At 28.8% G+C, this 24,215-nt stretch overlaps 3 protein-coding genes across 22 annotated transcripts in view; 2 read left to right on the plus strand and 1 right to left on the minus strand.

The window, feature by feature from the left end:
- On the plus strand, positions 1–2,427 carry LOC138857559 (uncharacterized). Its single transcript, XM_070110437.1, has one exon. The coding sequence runs from the start codon at positions 39–41 to the stop codon at positions 1,290–1,292; it is 1,254 nt and encodes a 417-aa protein (XP_069966538.1). The 5' UTR covers positions 1–38; the 3' UTR covers positions 1,293–2,427.
- The window catches only part of LOC106615086 (uncharacterized), a 31,297-nt gene extending 22,868 nt beyond the window's left edge, over positions 1–8,429 (plus strand). For all 6 annotated transcript variants that reach the window (XM_014231130.3, XM_036376980.2, XM_070110435.1 and 3 more), the window contains 4 exons: positions 4,249–4,400; positions 4,932–5,419; positions 5,506–5,714; positions 7,390–8,429. In XM_014231130.3, the coding sequence (XP_014086605.2) occupies positions 4,249–4,400; positions 4,932–5,419; positions 5,506–5,714; positions 7,390–7,437 (897 nt within the window). In that variant the 3' untranslated portion in view covers positions 7,438–8,429. The remainder of the gene's footprint in view (positions 1–4,248; positions 4,401–4,931; positions 5,420–5,505; positions 5,715–7,389) is intronic.
- A 5,681-nt stretch (positions 8,430–14,110) lies between these two features.
- LOC106615088 (uncharacterized protein CG43867) overlaps positions 14,111–24,215 on the minus strand; it is a 266,508-nt gene continuing 256,403 nt past the window's right edge. For 8 of the 15 annotated variants that reach the window (XM_036376967.2, XM_036376966.2, XM_070110439.1 and 5 more), the window contains 4 exons: positions 23,909–24,118; positions 17,668–17,763; positions 17,114–17,455; positions 14,111–16,845 (listed from right to left, as the gene is read on the minus strand). In XM_036376967.2, coding sequence (XP_036232860.2) covers positions 15,544–16,845; positions 17,114–17,455; positions 17,668–17,763; positions 23,909–24,118 — 1,950 coding nt within the window. In that variant the 3' untranslated portion in view covers positions 14,111–15,543. The remainder of the gene's footprint in view (positions 16,846–17,113; positions 17,456–17,667; positions 17,764–23,908; positions 24,119–24,215) is intronic. The other 7 variants (XM_036376972.2, XM_036376968.2, XM_070110440.1 and 4 more) reach the window with 3 other exon arrangements.

Here is a 24,215-nt window from a genome sequence, read left to right on the forward strand (position 1 = left end):
AACATAATAATGGTGTGCTACCACAACAACTACAAAAAATGCAGCAACAACAAAAGCAGAATATGCCACAACAACAACAAAAGCTTGCACAAAACATTAATGCATGCAATGATAAGTTAACTAGAAATTTAAGTTCGAATTCGAACACAACTTCGAATGCCAATGCGAATGTCATAGTAAAGCGCGTTAATTTCGATTTGCCACAAAAAGTAGACAGCATGGCGGCAGCGGCGCGAGTTGAGTCCGTAAACAGGAATTGCCCGCCACCGCCGCCACCCGCCAGTGTTGCCACTTTTAGTACACCAGCTAGCAGCAATAGCTGTAGTATTAGTAGTAGTGATAGTAGATGTAGTAGTAGCAGCCATTTAAATAGTAGGGCAGCGGCACTCGGCAGCGAAAGTGTTAGCGGTGAAGTGTGCTTTAACTCCGCAAGCGCTTCTAACTCCACAACCACACCGTTAGCTGGCAGCGTTCAAGCGACTAAAACGCTTGCCGCCTATCAACGAAGCGCCAGCGCCTCGGCTAATTACACTTCCAAGCCACTTACACTGCCGCATTACGCACGCAAAGCTTCCAATCGCGCCGAATTGGCTAGAATACACCTTTCGCCCTACAAGCAAATCGTCTATAACGGCACCTATCCCATCGACTTGCCACTACAATCGCGCTTCGAAGCGCTGGGACGCGACTATGACCCCGAAGCGAATGCACAAACGACACGCCTCAAATACACACACATACTGAACGATTACGACCTGGATGAGCACGACTTGCTTGACGATGTGGCCGAGGAAGATGAGGATGACGACGACGAAGACGAAGACGATGACGACTTTGTGGTTGATGACGATGATGCTAACGCTTACGATTATAACGAAGCGGATGAGCTCGAGTTCAATAAAGTGGATGAGCACATGCCGTATGACATGGCTGCCTTTCTAGCGGACCAAGGCCGGCCTGAGCGCGGCACATTGCTCAACAGACTTGGCGTTATACGCGAGGTAAGCACTTCCAACAGCGTGTCGCTAGCCGGCGATGAGCCTGCTGACGCTGCCGGCACTGTGACGACCAGCAATCATCACGCTGTCTGGTCGATGCAAGAGCTCATTGCGAACCCGGCAATACCGCTCAACTATCAAAAGATGTGTCATGAAGTTGAGCAGAGTTTGACGTCGTTCGAGAAGTACTTGGATTCGAAAACTTTCGAGCAGCGCAAGTCGCAACAGCAGCCAGTGCGCACATATGATATTGATGGGCCGATTGGCGAGCCGCAGGACAAGAAGCATATTTAAATTGGCGGTTGATAAAAGCGGTAGATATTTAGTGGGACTTTTAGTAGAGTATGAGTTAGTTTGGTAGACTTTCGAGAGTAAAATATGGCATGTTAAATAATGGTTAATGTTGAAGTGCTCTGCCAATCTTTACTTGCCTAACGAAAATATCGACTTTTCTCCAATATATTAAAATAGTTTCTAAAAGCGATTTAAATTACAAAATGCGATATGGTTATATAAAACTGTTATGTGTTATGCTATGTTCTGTGTTAATTTGAGTTACGTACATATATATTATATATAATATATCTATGTATTTAACCGTATTTTTGTTGTAATTTTATTATAAAAAATTAATCTCATAATAGGTAGACCTTTTTGTGTATACAGTTGTATTAAAAAATCAAACTTTAAAGCCACAAAATTGTTTCTTAACATTTCAGAATCTCAAAGCGAATAATGAAATGGTTTTATTTTTAATATCGAGTTCAAACCTCAGCAAAAAATCACATTCACGAATTGTTATCGATAATTAGCTTTACCATATGTGTGTCTAATTTTTTATTTGCAACCTTACGTACATATGTATGTTTGTATATAATTGTCAATAGTCAAAAAATATTACAAAATTTCAGATTTTGTTTGATTGTCAATATATCAATATGTTTTGACACTACGATATTTCAGATTTTGTTTCTAATATTGCAATGAATTTTCGTTAAATACTACGTATTTTCATTATTTCTGCTTAAAATTCGAACTTTTACAATTTCTACCAAATTTTTAGATTTTGTAGACTTTTGAGACTTTTGACAAAAGCTTGTAAATTGCTGCGCGCTTTTGCTTGGCAGTTTTTAGGAACTTTTTAATACTTCAATACACTTTGGAGACTTCAAAAGCATTGTGTAGACTTTTTGTGCGCTGTTTGTTTTGCATTTTAATGCCATTTAAGTACATTCAGTACTGTTTTACAACATTTTAGAATATCACAAGCGTCAAAAGTGACATAATTTGAAAATTTTGCGTAAATTAGCGCTGCCAAGTGCATAATTTTGCAACTCGTTGCTTGTAGACATTTTTTTACGTAATTTAAAAAAATGTGTATCAAAACTTTTACTATTTTTATTATTTTTTATATTTCGAATTTTTTCGTTAAAGAAATTTAATGCTCTAAATCTTAGAGTTATATATTAAATGTTTTATTTAATTTTTTTTTATTTAATTTTTTTCTATTTTTATTAATTAATTTTTTTATTTAATTCAATTTGCTTATGATAACAATTCGTGTGAATGTAAATATTTTATTGCACACAATATTATTGTGCAAATTGACATTTTTTTTTAAATTTATTCTAAATAAAATTTTGTAAATCTACTAACTTTTAAATTGTATTTATGCATTTGTAGTATAATATTTGTAAATGCATTTGAACTGACCTCATTCTGTTAAATTGGTTTTTGAATATTACGAAAAAAATTTTCTCAATTTTAAATGTTTTTGAAATATTAAAAATTTTTTTCTTACATAATATATAATATTATATAATTTTAATTTATAATAATTATTATTTTTTAAGTTTAAAATTTTATTTATTGTTAATTATTTTTATTTTAATTATTTTTTTTTAAATTATTTTTATTTTAATTATTTTAATTTTAATTATTATTTTTTAATTATTATTTTTTCAGTTTATATTTATTAAATTTTTTTTATTTTTATTTTTTTGTATTGTTTGTATTTTTATTTACCTCTTTTATTTCTATTTATTATTTTATTTTTATTAATATGTTTTATATATTTATTGATTTTTTTATTTCTATTGATTTTTTTTTATATTTTTACTAATAAATTTTTTTTTTAATTTTGTAAATGTTTAAAATTTTTTTATATTTCAATTTTTTTTACATAAAATTTTTTTTATTTTTATACATTTTTTTATTTTATTATTTTTAATTTCTAATATTTTTTGTTTTATTAAATAATATATACAATATAGGTTTTTTTCTGAGTAATTTTTATTCTCATTTTCTTTAAAAATTTGTAACACCCAAGCACATTACAACTATAAGTACACTTGAAGCAGAATTTTTATTTAAGTACATATATTTTTTTTTTAAATCAGCAAACTGAATAAAAAAAAGTTTCGCTTGCAAAAAGTATTTGTTTTGTCTCTAAGAAGTCTTATTCCTTAGTTAAAAATATCAATAATTAAAATTGAAAAATGGAATTGTAACTGTTTGTGCTCATTGTAAAAATACGAAAATAAAATTAAAAATTAAAAATATAAAAAATGTGCTTAATTAAGTAGTTACGCCGATATAAACTGTATGAAAGCTTACGAGCATAAAAATAACTGTATTAATATAAATTATATTACAGCCAAAGCATATTTATAGACTAACAGCAAATAATTTAAGGGGTAAATTAGTTTGATACACACGAACAAAGCATTTTGTCTTACTAATTTCGCCTTCTAAGCTTTTTTCGCCTATAGTAAAACAAGCTTTAAACTTGTTTCGGTTAAAGTGATAAATTTAAAGTAGTCACTTATAAACACAGAAGTAATTAAAATTAAGAAAAGCTGCGCAGTTCTATATGAAAGCGTCTGATTTTCAGCGAAATCTGCTGACTATAGATGAAAGCTGAGTGCGGAAGCTTCAAAAAACTTCGCTTCAACATGTGGAATACACTTACTTGCTCGCTGCGTTAAAAGTTGCGCGCAACTTTCAGTTGACTATGAAAGCTTTTAAGCGTTTAAAGCCTGCTTTTTATTAATTTCATTTAATTTCTCTTATATAAGCTACTAACGTCGGCTGACTTATCGATAGCTGCTGAAATTTTAACTAAACACAGTTATCTTTTAGTACTTTTACAGCTATAATATAAAAAGCTATTATTATTTTTTATTTTAATTCTAATTTCCTTAACAATGCATTGCAAATGTAACATTAAAACTTCGTCAATAACCTTTAGAATGCGCGGCCCACCATATCCTTGCCGAAATCGAAAATTTATGATTCGGGAGATGAAAAGCAGCAGGCGCAACAAAAATCTAACGATGCCGGCAATAAATTGAGTGAGCAGAAGGGCGGTAAAAATGATGCTGGCAGGGAGACGCAGAAGAGGTGAGTGAACGTAAAAAGTGTATATATATAGCTTTTGCTGAAGGTTTTGCTGTTGTGATGAAAGCTTTTAAGGATACAGAAACTTTAAAGTCTCTATAAAAGCTTTGTAATTTGTTGTTGTTAGCTTCACTTGGACCTTAGAATGTAGAGATTTAATAATTTTTATTTACAGCCTAAACGTTCCGAAACCAAAATTTTGTAATTTTCTTATTATTTTCTTTAAAGCTTTCATGACACTTGAGAGTATTTTTTTCTCCAACGAAAGCTTTCACAAAGCTCTCGAGCTTTTTACATCACATTTCTATTTCTAATTGAATTTAATGTACTTTCTTGCTACTTGAAAGCTTTATTTACTCGCCTTAAAGCTTTCACAAAGCTCTTACCCTTTACCAACATATTTTTATATGTAATGGAATTGATGTTCTTATCTGGAAATTAAGAGCTTTATTTACTTCCACTAAAGCTTTCACAAAGCTTTAAAATTTTTATTACCTAATTTTTATTTCAAATTGAAACTAATTTACTTTGCAGCTCTCAGCAAGGCAATCAAAACTCCGGCTGGTTCGGCGGCATTTGGAACAAGCTTTCACTCAAGCCCAAAAATCAAATGATATTGCCTGATGACAAGAATCCCAGTATCGTTTGGGATCCGGAGAAGAAAAAATGGGTAAATACAGATGGTGACGAAGCGGCCGAAGAAAGCTTCAAGCCGCCACCAAAGATGAGCGATATAATGGCACAAGCGCCACCAGCAATGGGTGCGTTCAATGTGCCACCTGCGTCTCAGCCGTATTCACAACCACAACAACAGCAACTGCAACCTCAGCTACCACAGCAACAGCCCTCACCATTGCTCGACACGCAACAATATGCTGCTCCCACACAATCAGCAGCCCCTGCCGCCTCCCTAGCACCCGTCTCTGGCTACAGTGCACATGCGGTGACCAGCGCCGAAGCGGCAGGTGCAACTAAAACACCCAGTTTGCAGTCAAATATGTTCAAAATGCAACGCAATCGAAGTGAGTCGATTATTTTAAGTATAAAATGATTAAAAACAAATATATATAATTATTTTTTAATCAATTTCCTAAATTTTCAATTTCAGCCTTGAAGAATTCCTACGTCGATGTGTTCAATCCCTCAGGTGCCCCTATGAAGGCGGTGGAAAATGTGCTGGCTCCGGCCTTGCCACCGGCTGCAGTGCCGCAAAGTGGCTTCTTTATACCAGGTCCAGCGCCAGTTGCCGCTACGGGCGATAATAATGATGCTGGCGCATATCAGCAGCAGCAACAACAACAAATGCCGCAACAAGATGTGAGTATGAAGTTTTAAGGATTTCTTGATTATAAATTGTGAATTACTTTATTTCAATCTAAAATTCTGTATAATATAGAAATTTTACTTTTAACAAAAATGATGGAAAAATAAATTTTGCTTTGTAAAATAAATTCATAATAATGTATGTGTTATTAGAATATTTATTTGTTGTTGTTGTAGCGGCAGAATTCTGCCGAGTTCACAATCCTTGGTCGAATAAAATCCGGGTTCGTTCCGGTTACGTAGGCCCGAGTGTCGCGGGAACGAATATTTATTTGTTGCATATTTTGCTTAAAAATATCAAATATTCAACTTTTTTTCTGTAATGAAATTTCAAATTTGCTTATTTGTTGTTTATGTTGTTATTGTCTATTTAAATTTTTTTCGCATTCATATTTTCTTAAAAATTGTATATTCAAATCTTTTTATTTAAATTTTTTCTCAATTCTCAAAAAATTTGCCTTTCCAAAATTATGAAAAATTTTAAAATTTAAGAATTCAAAATTTGTATTCAAAATTTTTCTTAATAAATTCGTGTACAAATGTTTTTATTTAAATTGTTTATTTAATTTTTTTTTCAAGTTTAAAAATAATCTAAAAAATTTACTTTTTGAATAATTAATTAATAATATTCACACATTTTTCAAAACAGATTAAGAAATTTATTTTTAAATGTAATTCAAAATCCAAAATTAGTTTTTTAATTTTGTAAAAGATATTTAATGTTTCATAATTTATTTATTACATTAAAAAATTTTTTTTTGTAATGTAAAAAATTTTAAGTTCTATACAAATTAGTAGGCCGCAGCGTTTGGAATTTCAATTAAATTGTTTTCGAAAACTATTGTTATTAAAAAACATACTACGAAATATTATTTTTTTAAATTTTTTTTTAACAATTTATGTTTATTTGAAAAAAAAGTTTGTATTGTAGTATTTTAAAAATTATAGTTATACTATAAATGATTGCATATGTTTTTTTGTTTAAAATATCTTAAATATAACAGATATAAAATCAAAAAAAAATTTATTACAACTACAATATTTTATTTATTTGAAATAGTTTATTAATCTATTTGAATATTTAAAAAAATTATTTTCAAATTTAAAAACTTATTATTTTTTAATTGCAAAAATTTTTTCAACGATATTTTATTTATTTATTTTAGAATATGCTATGAAAAATTTAAATTTTATTTATTTTAGAATATGTTTGTTAAATAATTTCAAATATTTTTGTGTTCAAATATTTAGTTGTATTATTAACTTTCAAAAATATTTAATTTTTTGAACCATACCATAAAAATATATATTACAAAAATACAAATATATATACATATATTTCGAAAATTAAATTATATATATTAAAAAAATTAAAAAAAAAACATAATAATATGTAAAAGTTTAAAATCAGTAAAATTTTTATTTACATATATTAAAATAATAGTAATAAAAATAAATATAAATAATAAATAATAAAAGTAATTAATTTAAATATTATTCACATAACATTGTTTATTTTTTTAACAAATTTTTAAAATAATTTTTTTAGATTATTCTAAATTAGTTCAAATATTACATAAACTTTTAATAATAATTATTTTTACCAATTATTTTTAAGGCTTGCGAATATTTATAACAAAATTTTTTCTTTATTTTCTTATAATTCTAGGTGCCACAATTCTACAATCCAAATCAATTTAGCGGTGGTGCTTATTAGATAAGACAGTCAAACCTTCATTCACATACACATGTACACATACAAACTAAATAACAGTGGGAATAAAATAGTCATACTCTTATACAGATAATTAAATAGTTAAATTTTAATAAAAAAGTTATTCAATTGCAAAAAAAAATAAAATCAATAGTATTATACAAAAACAACAACAAAATTAGAAAACGACATAAATCAATAGGGAAATGTATAGACTGCTTGGCGTGAGGCACGTGCGATCAGTCTGAAGCTGTGTGTGTAGCAGTAGCGTTGTAGTACATTAGGCAAACGTAATAATGACGAAAATGAATTTCAATAAAAAAATTATAATAAATGTATGTGTTTGAAAACAACTGTAAATCTTAAGATAAAACAAACGTAACGGGAAACTGGTAATTTGTCTTAAATTAAATAAATAAATAAATAAATAAAAATATATATGTATATGTCTGTAGCTGTAGCTGTAAATTACAAAGTAAAAGTCTTAACTAGAACATGGAATGCAAACGACGAATACTATGCGACTTATAACTGTACTGCTGCTTGTAATCATTTGTAATTAATTAAAAGTAAAATATTAAAATTAAATAAAAAGATCCGAAATAAAAAAAAGAAAAGCAAAAAAAAAACAATTCAATTGCTTAAGCTACAAACACATATATACATACAAACATACAGACATATATACATATAAAAATAAATAAATGTTTACTTGCAATTTATGTGTTTATGTTTAAATTACCTTTTTAAATTTATATAATTAAAAATGATCTAAATATGCTTATCACTACTATTATTATTATTATGATAATTATTAATCTAAATATAATTATACATATATATTAATATGTTTATTATGAATATTGTAATTGTTTGTGAACAGCATTGCTTAAAGAAATTGTTAAATAGTTTTAGTTCTTAAAGACAAAACAAATACAAAAAAGGCGAAACGATAACTAAATAAAACCTATAAATATCTGCTACAACAACAAAAACTGTGGAAAGTGACTTCTCTTAAAAGCAGTAGCAATTATTATACAGAAATGCGAATCATGTACATAAAAACATAAATTTTTAATACTTTTTATTTTTTTATTTGTTTATATTTCATATTTTTTTTATTATTTTTTAATTATTTAATACGTCTAATCTTTTGCCCAGCTTTTTTTTCCAATTTTCGTCTAAATTTTTGTTAAGCCTTTCTTTAATTTTCTCCTTTATTTTTTGTTCAATTTTTTTGTTTTAATTTTTGTTTAACTTTTTTATTTTTGTGAATTTTTTTAAAATTATATTTTCTTATTCATATTTTTTTTAAATTATTTAATACGTTTAATCTTTTGTCCAGTTTCGTTTGTTTTTAATATTCTCTTTTAATTTTTGTTTAGTTGTTATTTTTTATTTTTTTTTTCATTACTGTTAAATATTTTTTCATTATGTGTTAATTTCCTATTTCCTTTATTTTTTTAGATATTTAATACTTTTAATCTTTTGCCCAGTTAAATTTTTTGTTTAATATTCTCTTTTAATTTTTGTTTAGTTCTTATTTTTTAATTTTTTTTTAATTTCTGTTACATTATTACATATTTTTTTGTTAATTTTTGAAATTATATTTGTTATTCCCTTTAATTTTTTAAATTATTTAATAGTTCTAGTATATTGTGCAGTTAAAATTTTTATGTAATTTCTAAAAATGTTTTTCAAACTGTCAATTTTTTTTATTTTTTAAGTTTTTGTCTAACTTTTTGTTTAATTCTCTTGCATTTTTTTAAACATTTGTTTTATTAAATTCTTTTTCTACTTCTTTGTTTCTATTTTATGTTTGTATGTTGGTTTTTAGTTATATTATTTTTTTAATATATTTTTTTGTTTGTTATTATTTATTTCTGTTTTGTATTTGGTTCACATTTTTTAATTTTTCTTTTTCAATATTTTTCCGAATTTTTACATACCATATGCATGTTCTATTTATTTAGGTGCTTTTCTTCACTTTCGGAGAAAAATGCTAATTTTTTTAATTTCTTTTGTTTATATTTTTTTTGTTAAATTAAATTTTTATTGAAATTAATATTATATTTTACAGTATTGTAACAATTATGTTTACTATTTTTTGTATTGCGTATTTAATTTCTTCTTATATTTTAAAATTTAAAATTTTGAAATTTGAAATATTATTTTATTGTTTTTTTATATAAGTTTTCTGGTATCTTTTTAAATTTTGTTCGACACTTTTTTTAACTGTTAAAAATTTTTGTTTTCTTTTTTTATATATTTTTTAATTTTTTATATAGTATTTATTTTTTAATTTTATATATTTTTTTTAGTTTTTAACATTCTATTATTTATATTGAAATCTTAAAATTTTTTTTATTTTATTAATTATTATTTTTATTAATTTTGTATTTTTTATTTATTTGTTAATTAAATTGCTTTTGTTTCAAGTTGTTATACTTTTTTAATTTTGATGATAATTGCATGAAAAAAATTAAAAATAGTATTTTGAAAGTTAATTTGAATTTTGAATCACGTTAATTAATTTTTAATTTTCTTTTTTGTTTTTAATTAGATTATAACATCATCTTACATAATAAATATTTTCTTTACTACTTTAAATAATTTTTAGTTATTCGATTAATTTTTTTTATACAGTTATATTTTTGTAATTTCCACTAATTTTCAAATTGTTTAACATTATATATATATAATATATTAATAATGTCAAATTATTTAAAAATTAGTAAAAAGTTAAAGAAGTGCACATTAAAACAAAATATAAATATTTTTTAAAGTATTTTTTTAAGGAGCCGCAAATTTGAAAATATGCTTCAGCTTTTTCGTGCTCTCTTTATTTGATGAAAAAGAGAGAATAACAACTAGTCCCTAAGAACTAGCTGCTTTGGTCACCGCAACAAACGACAGTGGAGAAGATCTTCGGCTAAATAAAGTTAAAAAATGGTCACCAATATTAAAACTTATTATTTTTTTTTTAAATTTTATTTTAAGAAAGTTTTTTTTTTGTGTTTTTTAATACAACCTAAAAGGTTTTTTTAAATTATTGTTGATTTGTTTTATTTGTTTAAACTAATTTACATTTAAAAAATATGCAAACATTTATAAATTGAGGAATTGAATTTTTAAAATACTTTTGGTTTTTTTTAACATTTTTTATAAAAATTCGTTAAGCCTTTTCTATAAAAATAAATTTTTGTGAACATTTATCATTAGTTTACTATTTTTTACCAATTAAAAAAAATCGAAAGTTTTCAGTATAAAATTATTTAAAAAAAATATAATTTTTTAACATTAAAGAATTCTAAAATATTAAATTAAAGCTTAAAATATATTGATTCTGATGCTATATTAAACTATGATATATATAACATATTTATAAAATATAATATGAAAATTGCATTTAATAAGAATTTAACAAAAAATAATTAGTAAAATAACAAATTATAAATATATATATGCGTATACATATACATAGACCTATTAACAAATTAATAAAAAACATGAATTGAAAATAAACATTTCATGTCATTTTAATATTTTTATTTTAAAATTTTTATTTTAAAATTTTTCACAAATTTCAAATTGAACTACATATAGAAGAAATAATATGAAGGGAAATAAAATGTGTTAGCGTGAATTAATTAAATAAAATCAATAAAAAATATATACACATACGCTTGTATAAGCTGTTTTAATTTATTATTATTTTATAAAATTTGGTTTTCAATCATAAAAAAATATTTTAATAAAAAGATATAAGTATCGTAAAAAAATTTTTTTTTCTGTTATTAAAGTTATATATAATGGCGCTAATAGTACTAAAATAATTTAAAGAAATACATAAATTAAAAATTATGCATAAAAATACACACATTGTTTTATTAAAAAAATAGTTTTTAATAACTAAAGTAAGTGCTAATAAATAAATTTTTACATAAGTGTGACCGTCGACATATTTTTAAAACATAAAAAACCCAAAGCTGCCTTAACAATTGCGTCCAACATACGCTTTAAAAAATTTGCAGCAATGCATCATTACCACACGATTTTATCGTCCATTCACTTTATAGAACTCTTTTAAAAATCATTACCACTTTGTCTATCACTATACTAGACGTGATGTAGCATAGCCCATCAGCTGCGTCAAGCGTTAAGCTTTCATATGACAGCTCATTCTTTAAGATCGGTCTATTATTAACGAAGTTATATGCGAAAAAGCTTTCGGCAGCTACCTACTGTACAGTTCTGTTGGCCTGGTAGCTGGTAGCCAGAAACAGGCAAATATCGCATGCTGACAAATTTGCTTGCATGCATGCGAGTGTGTGTAGGTGTGAGTATTCTTGAAGCAGCTGAGTGCTCGCTTATAACTTCGCGGTTACTGCACCGATTTGCATGATTGAGGTGTCAAATGAAAGCTTAAATCATGGGGCTGATTTTGAAAGCAGGTTTACTAAATTTTATTATATGAGTATGTTATTTTAAAAAGAAAAATTAAAGCGTAAGTTTATGCAGATAGTGGTAAGAAGAATCAAGTTAATGGTAATTACTTATAAGTAATAAATTGGCTGCATCAATTTTGCAAATTTTGCGTCGCTGAAGATCTGTGCTACTTCTTCTTCTCTGCCACAAGCGCGTATTGTATAGTTATTCAAGCTGTAAAGGCTTATAAATTCATAACTACGGATCTGATTTGGACGATTGAGGTGTCATATGAAAGGTTATGATTTTGCGCAACTACTTAAAGACTAATAAGACGGAAACTTAACAGCGGAAAAGGTAGTTAATTTGTATATTATAGCAGTACCTGTGACCTGTGATTAAGTATTAATATTTATTTCCATTAATAGTGTTTCCGTGCTGCCTTATACTTCGAAACAAATTACTAACCTTTAGATATGCCGCTTAGTAATAATAAAAATGACTGTTTTTTATGTAATATATTTTTTATTAATTTTTTGGTTTTATTTTGGTTTATTGCCCTGCTACTTACATACAAAAAATTATAATTGTCATTATAATAAATACATAATATTAATTGCGAGTAGAGTACGCGTTCATTGTTCGTGTATTTTTTAATATTTTTTTTATAACTACAAACATACATACATATATAGCAAATATAATATACATATGTATGTATATGTACTTATACAGTGGCGTTATACAATGTTTGTTTATATATAAGTGTATATAATATATTGGTACAATATTTTGTGAAAATAATTGTTTTAACAGATAATTTTTAAAATATTTGTTTTTTGAAAAATTCAAACTTTTTGTTTTTCCGAAAAAATATTTGAAAAATATTAAATAACTTTTCAAATTCAATTTGTTATATATATTGGTACAATATTTTTTGAAAATAGTTTTTAAAGGTATATTTTTCTTAATTAAAAAAAAATTTTTTTTAAGAAAAAAAATTGTTAAGTATAAGAGTACAAATCTCGTTTGCAAAATACATACAAACATATGCATATGTATACTTAAGTGTATACATTAGTACAATATTTTCTGTAAATAATTTTTTAACAAGCAATTTTTAGAATACATATTGAAAACAAATAAAAAAAAATTTTTTTTTAAATTAATTTTTTTTGAATATTGAAAAAAGAAAAATTTTAAGAAAAAAAAATTAAAATTTTTTCAATAAAATTAAAAAGAAAAATTCAAAAACATGACGAAAAAAATTTTCTTTTACAATATACATATATAAGTTTCTTTATTCGTACAATATTTTTTGAAAACCATTTTTTTGTACAAATAATTTTTTTTTTAAATTTTTGGTTTTTGAAAAAAAAACTCAAAAAAATAAAATAAGTTAACAATTTTTTTTCAAATGAGTATGCATTTATAAATATGTTTGTTTATAATTGAAAAATCAATTATAAATATTTTTAATCTTCGGTGAACGAGCTTAAAATATTTAAGAGCGTTGAGGTGCCCTTTTTTATTTAGTTTTCGCCAAATATTTATATGTTCGTATGCTTGGCTGTATTAATATGCCGAAATTCGCACGCTTTCTAATGCAAATATGATTTATTTCTGCATATGCAGTTTCTATAGAACTTTTATGGTATGTAGAGAAAAATTCGTGTTTGAATTTTTTTTCAAAGTTTTTTTTTGTTTTTTTTTGTGTTTACTATAAATTATTTACATTGCTAAAATGCTATGCTAGTTTTAAATTTTTTTGTATATATATATATATACATATATAATTTTTTTGGAGTATGTTATGTAAGCCAGTTAGCTAAATATATCTCCACGTCACGCAGCGGGACAAAATATGTCATACAAATAGTTACACATACAATAATAATAATAATAATTACTTATTTTATATTAGGCTAATACTATTTTTTCTAAAATTTAATTGCTATTTTTTCTTAACCTTTTCAGCAATTCAATATTTTGTTTTTTTTTTTGCGTGTAGTATAATTTTTTTTTCTTTAATTTACAATACATTTAGTGTATACGTTCAAATATATATAAATATTATATAATAAATTTGTAGTGAAAATTTCCATTTCCGTAATAAGCAAAAATACTATTTGTGACTTTCAGCATAACAATGAGTGCAACTAAGCTATACATAAAATATACATTTATGTTATAAGTGTATTTGCTTGTATTTATACGCTCATTTGTTTTGATTTCATATTTCGTATGCTTTTGTAACGGTATTTTGGTGCTAACTAAAACCAGAACATTAAATTACACATTCAGCAACAACCAACTTAGCTCAAACACACAAAAATGTTTGTCCAAGCTTTCAAAACCTGCGACACAAGCTTGAAAGCTTTGAAAAGCTTACTAAATTTATGCAATTTCTAAAAAACAACTGTTAAATTATTCAAATGATTACATTTGCCTAACACGCAAAGCTTTTTGTGCAAACTTATTCAGCAACGACACAAAATCGAAAGCTTTAAAAATGCTTACTAAAATTATGTTCTCTTCCAAATAATTACATTTACGTAAAAATTGCGCATTTACAGCATACGCAATTAAAGCTCTGAAACTCCGATTGCTTTTTAAAGTTGCCATTCACTTTCTAATATTAACTATATAACTTTCTTTTGTAAAATTGTGCAGATTTTCAGGCACGCATACAATAAATAAATTATTATATATTATATATAAAAGCTTTAAAGCTATGTGAGCTTTTATGGCAGAGTTTTTGTTTAGAAGGTGATATTCTCCATACAAAAACATTGAAAAATAATTAGTTTCATAACAATTCTCAACTATTAAGTGAGCACTGAAGTGGTATAAAAACCAATGAAAGCTTTATTGAGCTTTCAGTAAGTTGCTAAGATTGCTGGCTTTTTGTAACATGTGAGAGATATAAGCTTTTACAAAAAGTTAAACGTTCAAAAACTGAAAAAACTTAATATTAATCGCTTTAACTTGTGCTTTAGTAGCACCAAAATACCGTTATTAAGCTTTTATTTTTATACTTTTTTTCAACTATACTTTTTTCAACATTAATTTTTGTTATTGTTTTTTTAAATAGGAAACATAGCAGTTCGACTTTCGATTCTTGATATTTCTTTCTTAAAGAACCTAAGATATATCTTAATATCATCGTCGTTGATTAAAAAAGAAAGTTTCTAGTATAATGTACAGTTAGAGACGACCGAAAACGTTTAAGGTTGTAGTTATAGTTTTACGGTGTAGTTGAATATTTCATAGGCATTGGAAGACTTCCGAGCCCAGGAATGAAAATCTCATAAGCTTTACAGACCCTTCATAAAGCTTTTCAAGCTTGCTGAATGTAAACAAATTTTTTACTTAGGAGAAAAATTTGTATTATTGTAAGCAAAATCTCTCGGCAACAATGTGTATTGTTTAACGGAAGGTCGGCTTTTTTATTTACCACGGAAACCTGGTTCGAGCTAAGTCCGTTTTGGTAGCTCGAAAGAGATGGTGTAGCATGTTAGCTATAAATTACTTCAGCTCGATAAAAATAGTTGAACTAAATGATTTATTTTGGGTCATCTGGTCGCTAAATTGTAAACTTAACATACTTTTTGGCGCGCAATTATAATAAATAACCAGCTAGTATATGCCTATACTAATTTATTTACAATTACGTTCACTCTACTTGATGCGCTGATGATCGGGCGTACTCTTCAATATATCCGGTTGATGATGATGAGCGTGCCCATGTGATGAGCTCATGGTGCCCTGATGACTACCGACATGCGTACCACCGATGCCACCACCGCCGCCACTGTAGTGCGACGAGCTCAGCGTATGCGAATGTGTCGAGTTTAGTGTATGAGTGGCATGTGAGTTGAGCGTGTTGTGCGCCGTTGTGGTCGCATTGGTGGACATGCCAGCTGTGGTGGTGCCGCAACCACCGAGACCGGTGCCCGTGCCGGTGCCGGTACCAGTGCCACCGCCAGCGGGACGTGAACGCAGCGAACGATGTGAGCCATTGCGGGTGAGCGTATTCATTTGCGGCGTGCCGGGCACGGTGTGGCCAAGCGCATTCATATAGTCGGCGATTAAAAGCGTTATTTCGAGTATCTTTGGTTTGCTCATAGCGAAGAGCAGTTTTTGCTCTTGTGTGCCACATGTAGCCAGCGTATCCTCGTTGGAGACGACCAGCATGAAATCATCCTGACAGCCGCCAAAAGTCATCACCGAGGTGTAGGGATAACGTGCCATTGGCGTCATCGAGCTAAGCTCGAGCACATTAAGCGCATCCTCGGAGACGGCCAACCAGGCCATGGCTTGATCAGAGTGACGTGGTTTGGCTTGGAAGAGACTGGCGCCGAAGTAGGGCCACTTGCGGCAACATGTCAAGTAGATGCGCACACAGTCGAGCGTTGAGCGTCCTTTGAGCAGCATCCACTTCGAGATGAGCAGCTCTTGCACCTCTTTCAGCTGCTCGGCGTTGAGCGCATCACGATAACGGTAGGGATAGAATTTATCCAGCGCTTTGATGCCGACATTGCTACCCGTGCCGCGTGATTTTTCGTGCGAGTAGTCGCCCATGTCGATTTGTGACATCAGCGAAGCCAACTCGAGCGCTAGATCGCGCGACAACGGAAAGCGTCCCTGCACAATCTGTGCATTGGTTTGATAGCAAAATAGCAGACGTTCCTTGTCCGTTTCGAATTTGACTGTGTGCCGCCAGTAGAGACGATTCTTGTAGGTCAACTGTATGACGCGTGTATTTTCGAATTTACCGGAACCTTTTTCGCGCAAGGCGGTCTCCCACTTTGAGATGACGTCACAGAGTTTAGCGAGCGGGTCGAGATAGTGTTCGAGATCCTTTTCGATTGGATCGTCGCTGAAGAGACAGAAACCGTTGGTGGCGTCACGTGTGCCAATCTCCTGCGCGAGCGTAGTTTGGAACTCTTCGATTGTAGTCGAGCCGTCGAATGAGACGACCTGAAAAATAGGTTGAAAAATGTGTCGAACATTAAAAAAATATTTTGATGGAATATTTTGCTTTCATGCAAACAGCTACAAAGCTTTTCGAGTCTGTTCTGATAGATCAAGAAAGCCGCAGTCGTATAGTGTCTGTATTGAAAATAATTAAAGGATGAATGGGAGATCAAATGAAGTCTAAAGAAAATAAGTAGTTTTGAAAGTAGCTTACAAAGAGATTTGACAGAGTTCATTAAAGTTTTAGACACTCTGCAAAATGGTCACTTACCTGATAAGTGGTATTCATCATGTGTACTGGTATAGCATGTGGCAGTGAGTGATGATATGGATTCTTCAGCAATATAGACAGGACTTCCATGCGTGAGGGTTTCGTCTCGCGACCGCCATTCTTCAATGTACGCTCCAATGCGCGCTCACAATAGGCGGCATATTTACCCGTCTCAGTTTTCGTGTCCGCATTACGTGAGAGATGTAGTTTCAGATACCATAGAAGACGACTCGATTTGGGTACAAACAGCGAGACGGCGAGCGAGAGCAATTGCCAGCCTTGGACGAACGAGTAGGCGGGTGGATTTGATTTGCAATCGATGATAGGTGGCGGAGCGGGAGCCTAGGTTTTAAAATGAGAAGAGAAAGAGCGAAAAAATATTAGTTTACAAAAGTTTAGCGTTTTTTGTGTGTGCAAATTGAGCGGAAATGCTGAGCGCTCGGAAATTACTGTTTGAAAATCGCATGCGTTTTTAAAAAGAGTAAATTTATGCAAAATCAAAAATTGTTTATTTAGTTAATGTAGTTTGTTAGTAAATTAATTTCCACCCATACCTGTATGGATGTTGGTGAACTGCCGTTGGCCTGTGCGGCGCCACCTTGTTGTGTATCACAAGTAAAGAGGCTCTGCGTGGCGCACAGAAGTAGTTGCTGTAAATTTCGATTAACAAATTCGAATACCGTTTTTGTGTTTTTTTTTTTGTTTTGATTTGGTTTTTAATTTCACACATTCGTTATACATAAACGAGCGAGTGGCGTGTGGCGGGCGCGGGTTATAGTTAGTTTGTTAGCCATTTTGGGTTGGGGCGCGTCACCAAATTTGGTTTTGGAGTTTTGGATTGAGCACATACGTATACCAAAGAAACAACAAAAACAAAAAGAGCGGAGAGAGCGAGAGAAAAAGGTATTGAGTTTGGTTGGTGCGTTAAAAATTTTGATTAAAATTTCGTAGATATTTTCTAAACATATAATTACGCATGTAAATATGTATGTGTGTATATTTGGAAATACGAGTTGTGCTAATGTGAGGAATGTGTTTAGTTTGTTGTTGTAAAATCTTTTTTTCAGCATGCTTATTCTAAAATAAGCGGAAAGTTTGGGTAAAAATGTTGTTGTGTTTACTAAATGAGCTATGAATTTGATAATTTCACTAAAATTTCTATGGAAAAAAATATAAGTATATATAATTTTCAGATCGTGGTTTTTTTGCTTTCGCAAAAAAATTTCCTAATAAGAAAAATAGTTTTACTAAAACTTAATATTGAAATTTTTTAGAACTAGTTAATTAAGTGCCTGCTATTGCCATTTTAAACAAATCTTTAAATATATACATTTTTCTTTTTTAATTTTGAACTAAATTCGATTTTTGTTTTAATTTTTTATAGTTTAGACAACTCTAGTTGCTTTTTGTTTGTTATACATTTTCAATATCCAAATTCGCTAAATAAAATAAATCCAAAAAGGATTAAAATTAAAAAAAAAAACAATACTAAATTTTTTATTTCAAAAATTCAACTAAATTTTGTCAGCTTTGAGAAAAAATTCAATTCCATTTGAGCAGCTTCAAACTCATTTGTGGTTGAAAATTTTTCGGATATTAACTTTTTTATACTCTCGCAACCTGTTGCTACAGAGTATAATAGTTTTGTTCACCTAACGGTTGTTTGTATCACCTAAAACTAATCGAGTTAGATATAGGGTTATGTATATATAAATGATCAGGATGAAGAGACGAGTTGAAATCCGGGTGACTGTCTGTCCGTCCGTCCGTCCGTCCGTGCAAGCTCTAACTTGAGTAAAAATTGAGATATCTTTATGAAACTTGGTAGACATGTTTCTTGGTACCGTGAGACGGTTGGTATTGCAGATGGGCGTAATCGGACCACTGCCACGCCCACAAAATGCCATTAATCAAAAACAAATAACTTGCCATAACTAAGCTCCGCAATAAGATACAAGACTGTTATTTAGTACACAGGATCACATTACGGAGGGGCATCTGCAGTTAAAACTTTTTTTTAAAAAGTGGGCGTGGTCCCGCCTCTAATAGGTTTAATGTGCATATCTGGTGTGAAAATAGTTGAAATCGGGTGGCAACTCCGCCCACTCCCCATATAACGGTACTGTTAAAAACTACTAAAAGCGCGATAAATCAAGCACTAAACACGCCAGAGACATTAAATCTTATCTCTGAGATGGTATAAATTGGCTTTATAGGAACCGCGTTCAAAATTAGTCAGTGGGCGTGGCACAGCCTACTTTTAGGTGAAAACCCATATCTTGAGATCTGCTCAACCGATTTCAACCAAATTCGGTGCATATCGTTCTTTTCATGTTTCTATATCATAGTGCGAAAATGGGCGAAATCGGATTACAACCACGCCTATTTTCCATATGACACCATTTTAAATACCACTTGATTCTTTCACATTCCACTATGCAAATCAGGTAACAATGATTATATCGGGGTAAAACTTTGCGTGAATAATGCAATTAAATTATGCCACCTTGCGGCCAAAATTGTCTAAATCGAACCGAAACTGTTCAAACGCCTAAGTACTAAATATGTGGACCCCAGTGCCTATAGTTGACCTTCTACCGAAAATATCAGTCAATCCACAAAGAAATCTCAAACGAGTATACCATTTGACTTTGCGAGAGTATAAAATGTTCGGTTACATCCGAACTTAGCCCTTCCTTACTTGTTTATATTTATTTTTAATAAAATTTGGAAACAGTTTTTTTTAATATTCTAATAAAAATTGGAAGAAATTAAAGCTCTCTGCTGATAAATTTTATAACAAAATAATAACATTTTTTTTTTTTAAATTCCCTTTTTTCTATTTTGAGGCTTCTAGTTTAAAATTGGCAAATTTTTTCTTAGCTGTAAAATTGCAAGAAACGATAAATAAAACAATATTTCAAAAAAATTAAAAAAAGTGTTAAATTAAAAAAAACCTCAAATTCCGAATTTAAAAATAAAATTATTTTTTTTATTTTCAATACATTCATTTCATTACAATAAAAATCATGAATTATTCGCTAAAAAAATATTTTACAAAAGGCATTTTAAATATTAGTGAAAGAATAATTTACACTGAGAGAATAGTATGATTCTTTAAATAGAGTTGTGATATAAATAATAACGCTATGAGAGCACAATAATTATTTTAGAGATTTTTTAACAGACATTGAGTGTAATAACTCAAGAGAGCATAAACACGCATTGAGTAAATTTGGGTACGAATAGTAAGATAGACAATAAACAAGAAAATATATATTAAGTAAGCGTAAAATTGAGTTGAGTTTTTTAAATTTATGTTGAGTGAAGTAAATGGCTGTGTTTAAGTTTAACTCATTTTATAAAATAGCACTTTGGTACACGATGTTATTGAGTATGAAAAAGTATTAACAACCGATCGTGTGTGTGTGTAATTTGGGTAAAAAATGTTGGAGTGAAATAATTTAAGGAAAGAAAATATTATAAAACGAATTTTTATAAAGAAAAACTGTTAAAAGAGCATTTACAAAATTTACAAATCCAAATTAAAAAAAAAAAATTGAGTGAAAGAGTATAGGATGAGTGATTTAAAAAAAAAATATGCATATTGAGCAACATACATATGTATGTGGTATGCAGTTTTCTTTTGTAAATTTTCTAAGTGTACAATATGTGTAGTAGACGAAAATGTAATAAAAATTTACAGCAAGTACATGTAAGTATATATGTAACTATTTAGACATTTATGAGATTTTTTCGAGTTCTAATGCAGTTGCTGAGTGAGACGCTATTATTTTTACAAATAATAAAATATTCTTTTTTGAAAAATTTCTGTTAAATACAATATATAGTAGTTATATGCTCTATATGAATAGTTATAGCTACGAGGTTGGGTTAGACTGTAATTGGTCGTGGGCAAAAGCCACGCGAATTAATTACTTTTTAATGCACCCACGTATATAAATATAAGCATTTAAAGAGGGTCTGCGACTTAGTGGTGTGAAAAATAATTTTTTTAATAATAAAAAGTTTTCAAAAATATTTCAAACTTTTTTTTTTATTTTCATTATGAAAACACTTTTTGCTATTATAGTGGCTAGTTCATGTTCGAAAGACAGTTATGAGGGGAAATTGTTAAATATGTTAGTAATAAGTAGCTTTATTCATAAAAATTATATTAATAGAAAATTTATTTTTTAATTCGTATTTTTTTTTATGAATAAGGCTTTAATGAGTTTTATATATAAGTATGTGTTTCATATTGACAAGCACAAGCTACTATTTATATAATGCTAAATGCTAAATATTTTAAAATTATTATGAATTGACTACTGGGCATGCACTCTAAAGCAAATAAATTATTAGTAAATAATAATCAGTTTCAGAAAAATAAAAAAAAGAACTTAGTGCAGACTAACTTAGCAAGAAACTAAAATAAAAATATATTTAATTAATCTGTTTTTTTAACTTTTATAAATTTCAAAAAAAAAAAATTTAACGAATTTATGGGATTAGCGGAAAAAAATATTTTTTCAAAATTTAAGAAGATAGAAAATTTCGAAACTTTTTACTTTAGAAACAAAAAAATATTATTATTTATAATTTTAATAATATTTTATTTTGTAATTTTGCAATAATAACAATATTTTGCAACAAATAATAATATTTATAAAATATGTTATTTTGTAATTTTGCCATAAAAAAATTATTTTAAAAATATTTTATTTTGTAATTTTTTTAATAAACACATTTATATTTGCTTATTATTTATTGCTTTTAACTATCTAACAAATTAATTTAAATATTTTTTTTTTTCACAAGATTAGCCAAGCTGAAGATTTTTTGAGATACAAAATTTTCCAAAATAAAAAAAATATTTAGATACATTCTTTTTTATTATCAGATAATTTGCTATTAATTTAAGCTTAAAAATTTTTTTTGTTTTATTCCAAACCTCAAAAAGTTTGAAACAGATTTTTAAACATTTTTCGAATGATTTTTGAATAAATTTATACGCATAATTTTGAGCACTTTCATGCTTTCCAAAGGAGCATAACCTCATCTATAGAAATCTTAAAGAATTGTTTTTTTTCAAAAATAAAATTGACATTTAGAAAAATTTCAAAAAAAAAATGTATTTGACGAGACGTCATCTGAATTATGAACCCTATCTTATAAAATGCTTATGATATGTTTATTGCTTATGATATGTTTTTAATGTAAGTGATGTTTTTTGTGTACCGTTATGTGTACTTGAACCGTTATAATACACGTCAAAAACACTCACAAATTGTATTACATTTCACTTTTTACGCAGGCGATCGCAAGCTCTTTAAAAGCGCATTGAAAAATTAATTTACAAGTGACGAGATCTATTCAATTTTTTTTTACAGTGTTAAATAAAAATTTTTAAGTAGCAAAATGCAAACTATAAAAATAAAATAAATTATGAAAATAAAAACTATCAAAAAATAACCTATGAAAAATTTAATCGAAAATTGTTAACTAAACGCTGTGGGGATGATTTTGTTCACAAATTTCCCCATTTTATGAAGGAAGGATATGCCAAGAGTTTTCGCGTATAGATAGCTTCATAAATTAGAAGAAATTGTGGTGGATAGTTTAATACTTCCATAGCTTAAAGACTTGCCAAAGTGCTTCTCAATCTATTAAGGCTTGATCGGCAATGTCGCTTATTTGGTCCGAAAGAGGGCTCTTCTGAAAACTTGCTAACGTTTACCAACGTTAGTTAGTATTAAAAGATAATCCAACTTCCTTTAAAATTCTATAGAATTTGTGGACTCATAAACCAAATGCATTCCACTAAGAAGATGAGAGAGTTGTTATCGCTAGCAGCCGATAGTTCAGATGGGTGCACAAAATTGGAATTTCGGCAGATTAGGCAGAAACTGAAGGCTGTTTTTTGAAGATGGGCAGTAGGACTAATAGCAGACTTTTGTTTAAAGAAGTGTTTATTTAAAAAATGTTAAATTAAACCAGTACCAACTACAGAAGTTCTTATGGTTGTTGGCCTCGCAGAAACTCCAAAATAGATTTCAGATTTTAAAGAAAAAAAGAACAAAATGCTTTTTTCGGTAGTGAAATTGGTTTCTAGATCGCATAACAGATCTATGCTTGAATGTATTTAAATGTCATGAGACAAAATAACATACGGATGGTTTACCAAGACTTTCGGATGTAAGGAACTAGAACGAATATGGATTTATGTCTGCCCAAGCACTGTCGTTTAGGAGGAATTCTACACAAATATATGCATAATAGAGCTCGAGTGTTAAGTATATAAATTAGTCGTCCTATAGTTAAGGCAAATCTATAAGGAAGGAGTTTGGAGTTTTGAAAACACAGAAATGTATAGATTTATAGGATTCGTGAAATTTTGAAGATTAATGTATGTTTTTCTGCAAGGAGCTGAAAGAAGACAACGGTCAACTGATACAAATTTAAGTTAAAAAAAAATTCTTAAAAATCTGGAGCTGTGATATTCATTAAATTTCAAGGGTCGCGATTTCTTGTTTAAATTTAGCTATGAACTTTAAAATGTATGAAAATATAAGTACACTAAAATATTAACTTAAATAACTACCCATCTAGTTAACTAATTTGGTGCTTTGTTTTAGTTCAATTTGGGTTAGTAATATCGACACTAATGCTCTAAGTGGAACTACTAACGCAACATGAACCGAATTGAAAACTAAAGGAACAAAGTAAAACAACTAAAGTAAAAATCGACAAGGGAACTAAACATGAAAAGCTTTTGCAACTTAAAAAACTTACGCGCGTTTGCTTGCCCAGTTTCTTGTTTACCTGGACGCCGACACTAAGCTTCTGGCCCGTGTGCCGTGATGTCTGCTTCACCAATATGCCGATCATTTCCGTTTGCAATTCGGGCATATCCAGGCAGTGTTGTAAAGCATTTTGTGCCAAGACGACGTGGTAATCGATGCCGGGTTGATTGACAGCTACTGACATGAAGAGTTGAATGCTCTGCGAATGAGTAAGAAAGAATATATTATGGATTGCAGGAAATGTGTATTTTTTTATTAAAAGCTGAAGTCTTATATATAAGTTGAAGATAAATGGA

This window comes from Bactrocera oleae, chromosome 5, assembly GCF_042242935.1.
Source record: "Bactrocera oleae isolate idBacOlea1 chromosome 5, idBacOlea1, whole genome shotgun sequence".
Lineage (NCBI taxonomy): Eukaryota > Metazoa > Arthropoda > Insecta > Diptera > Tephritidae > Bactrocera > Bactrocera oleae.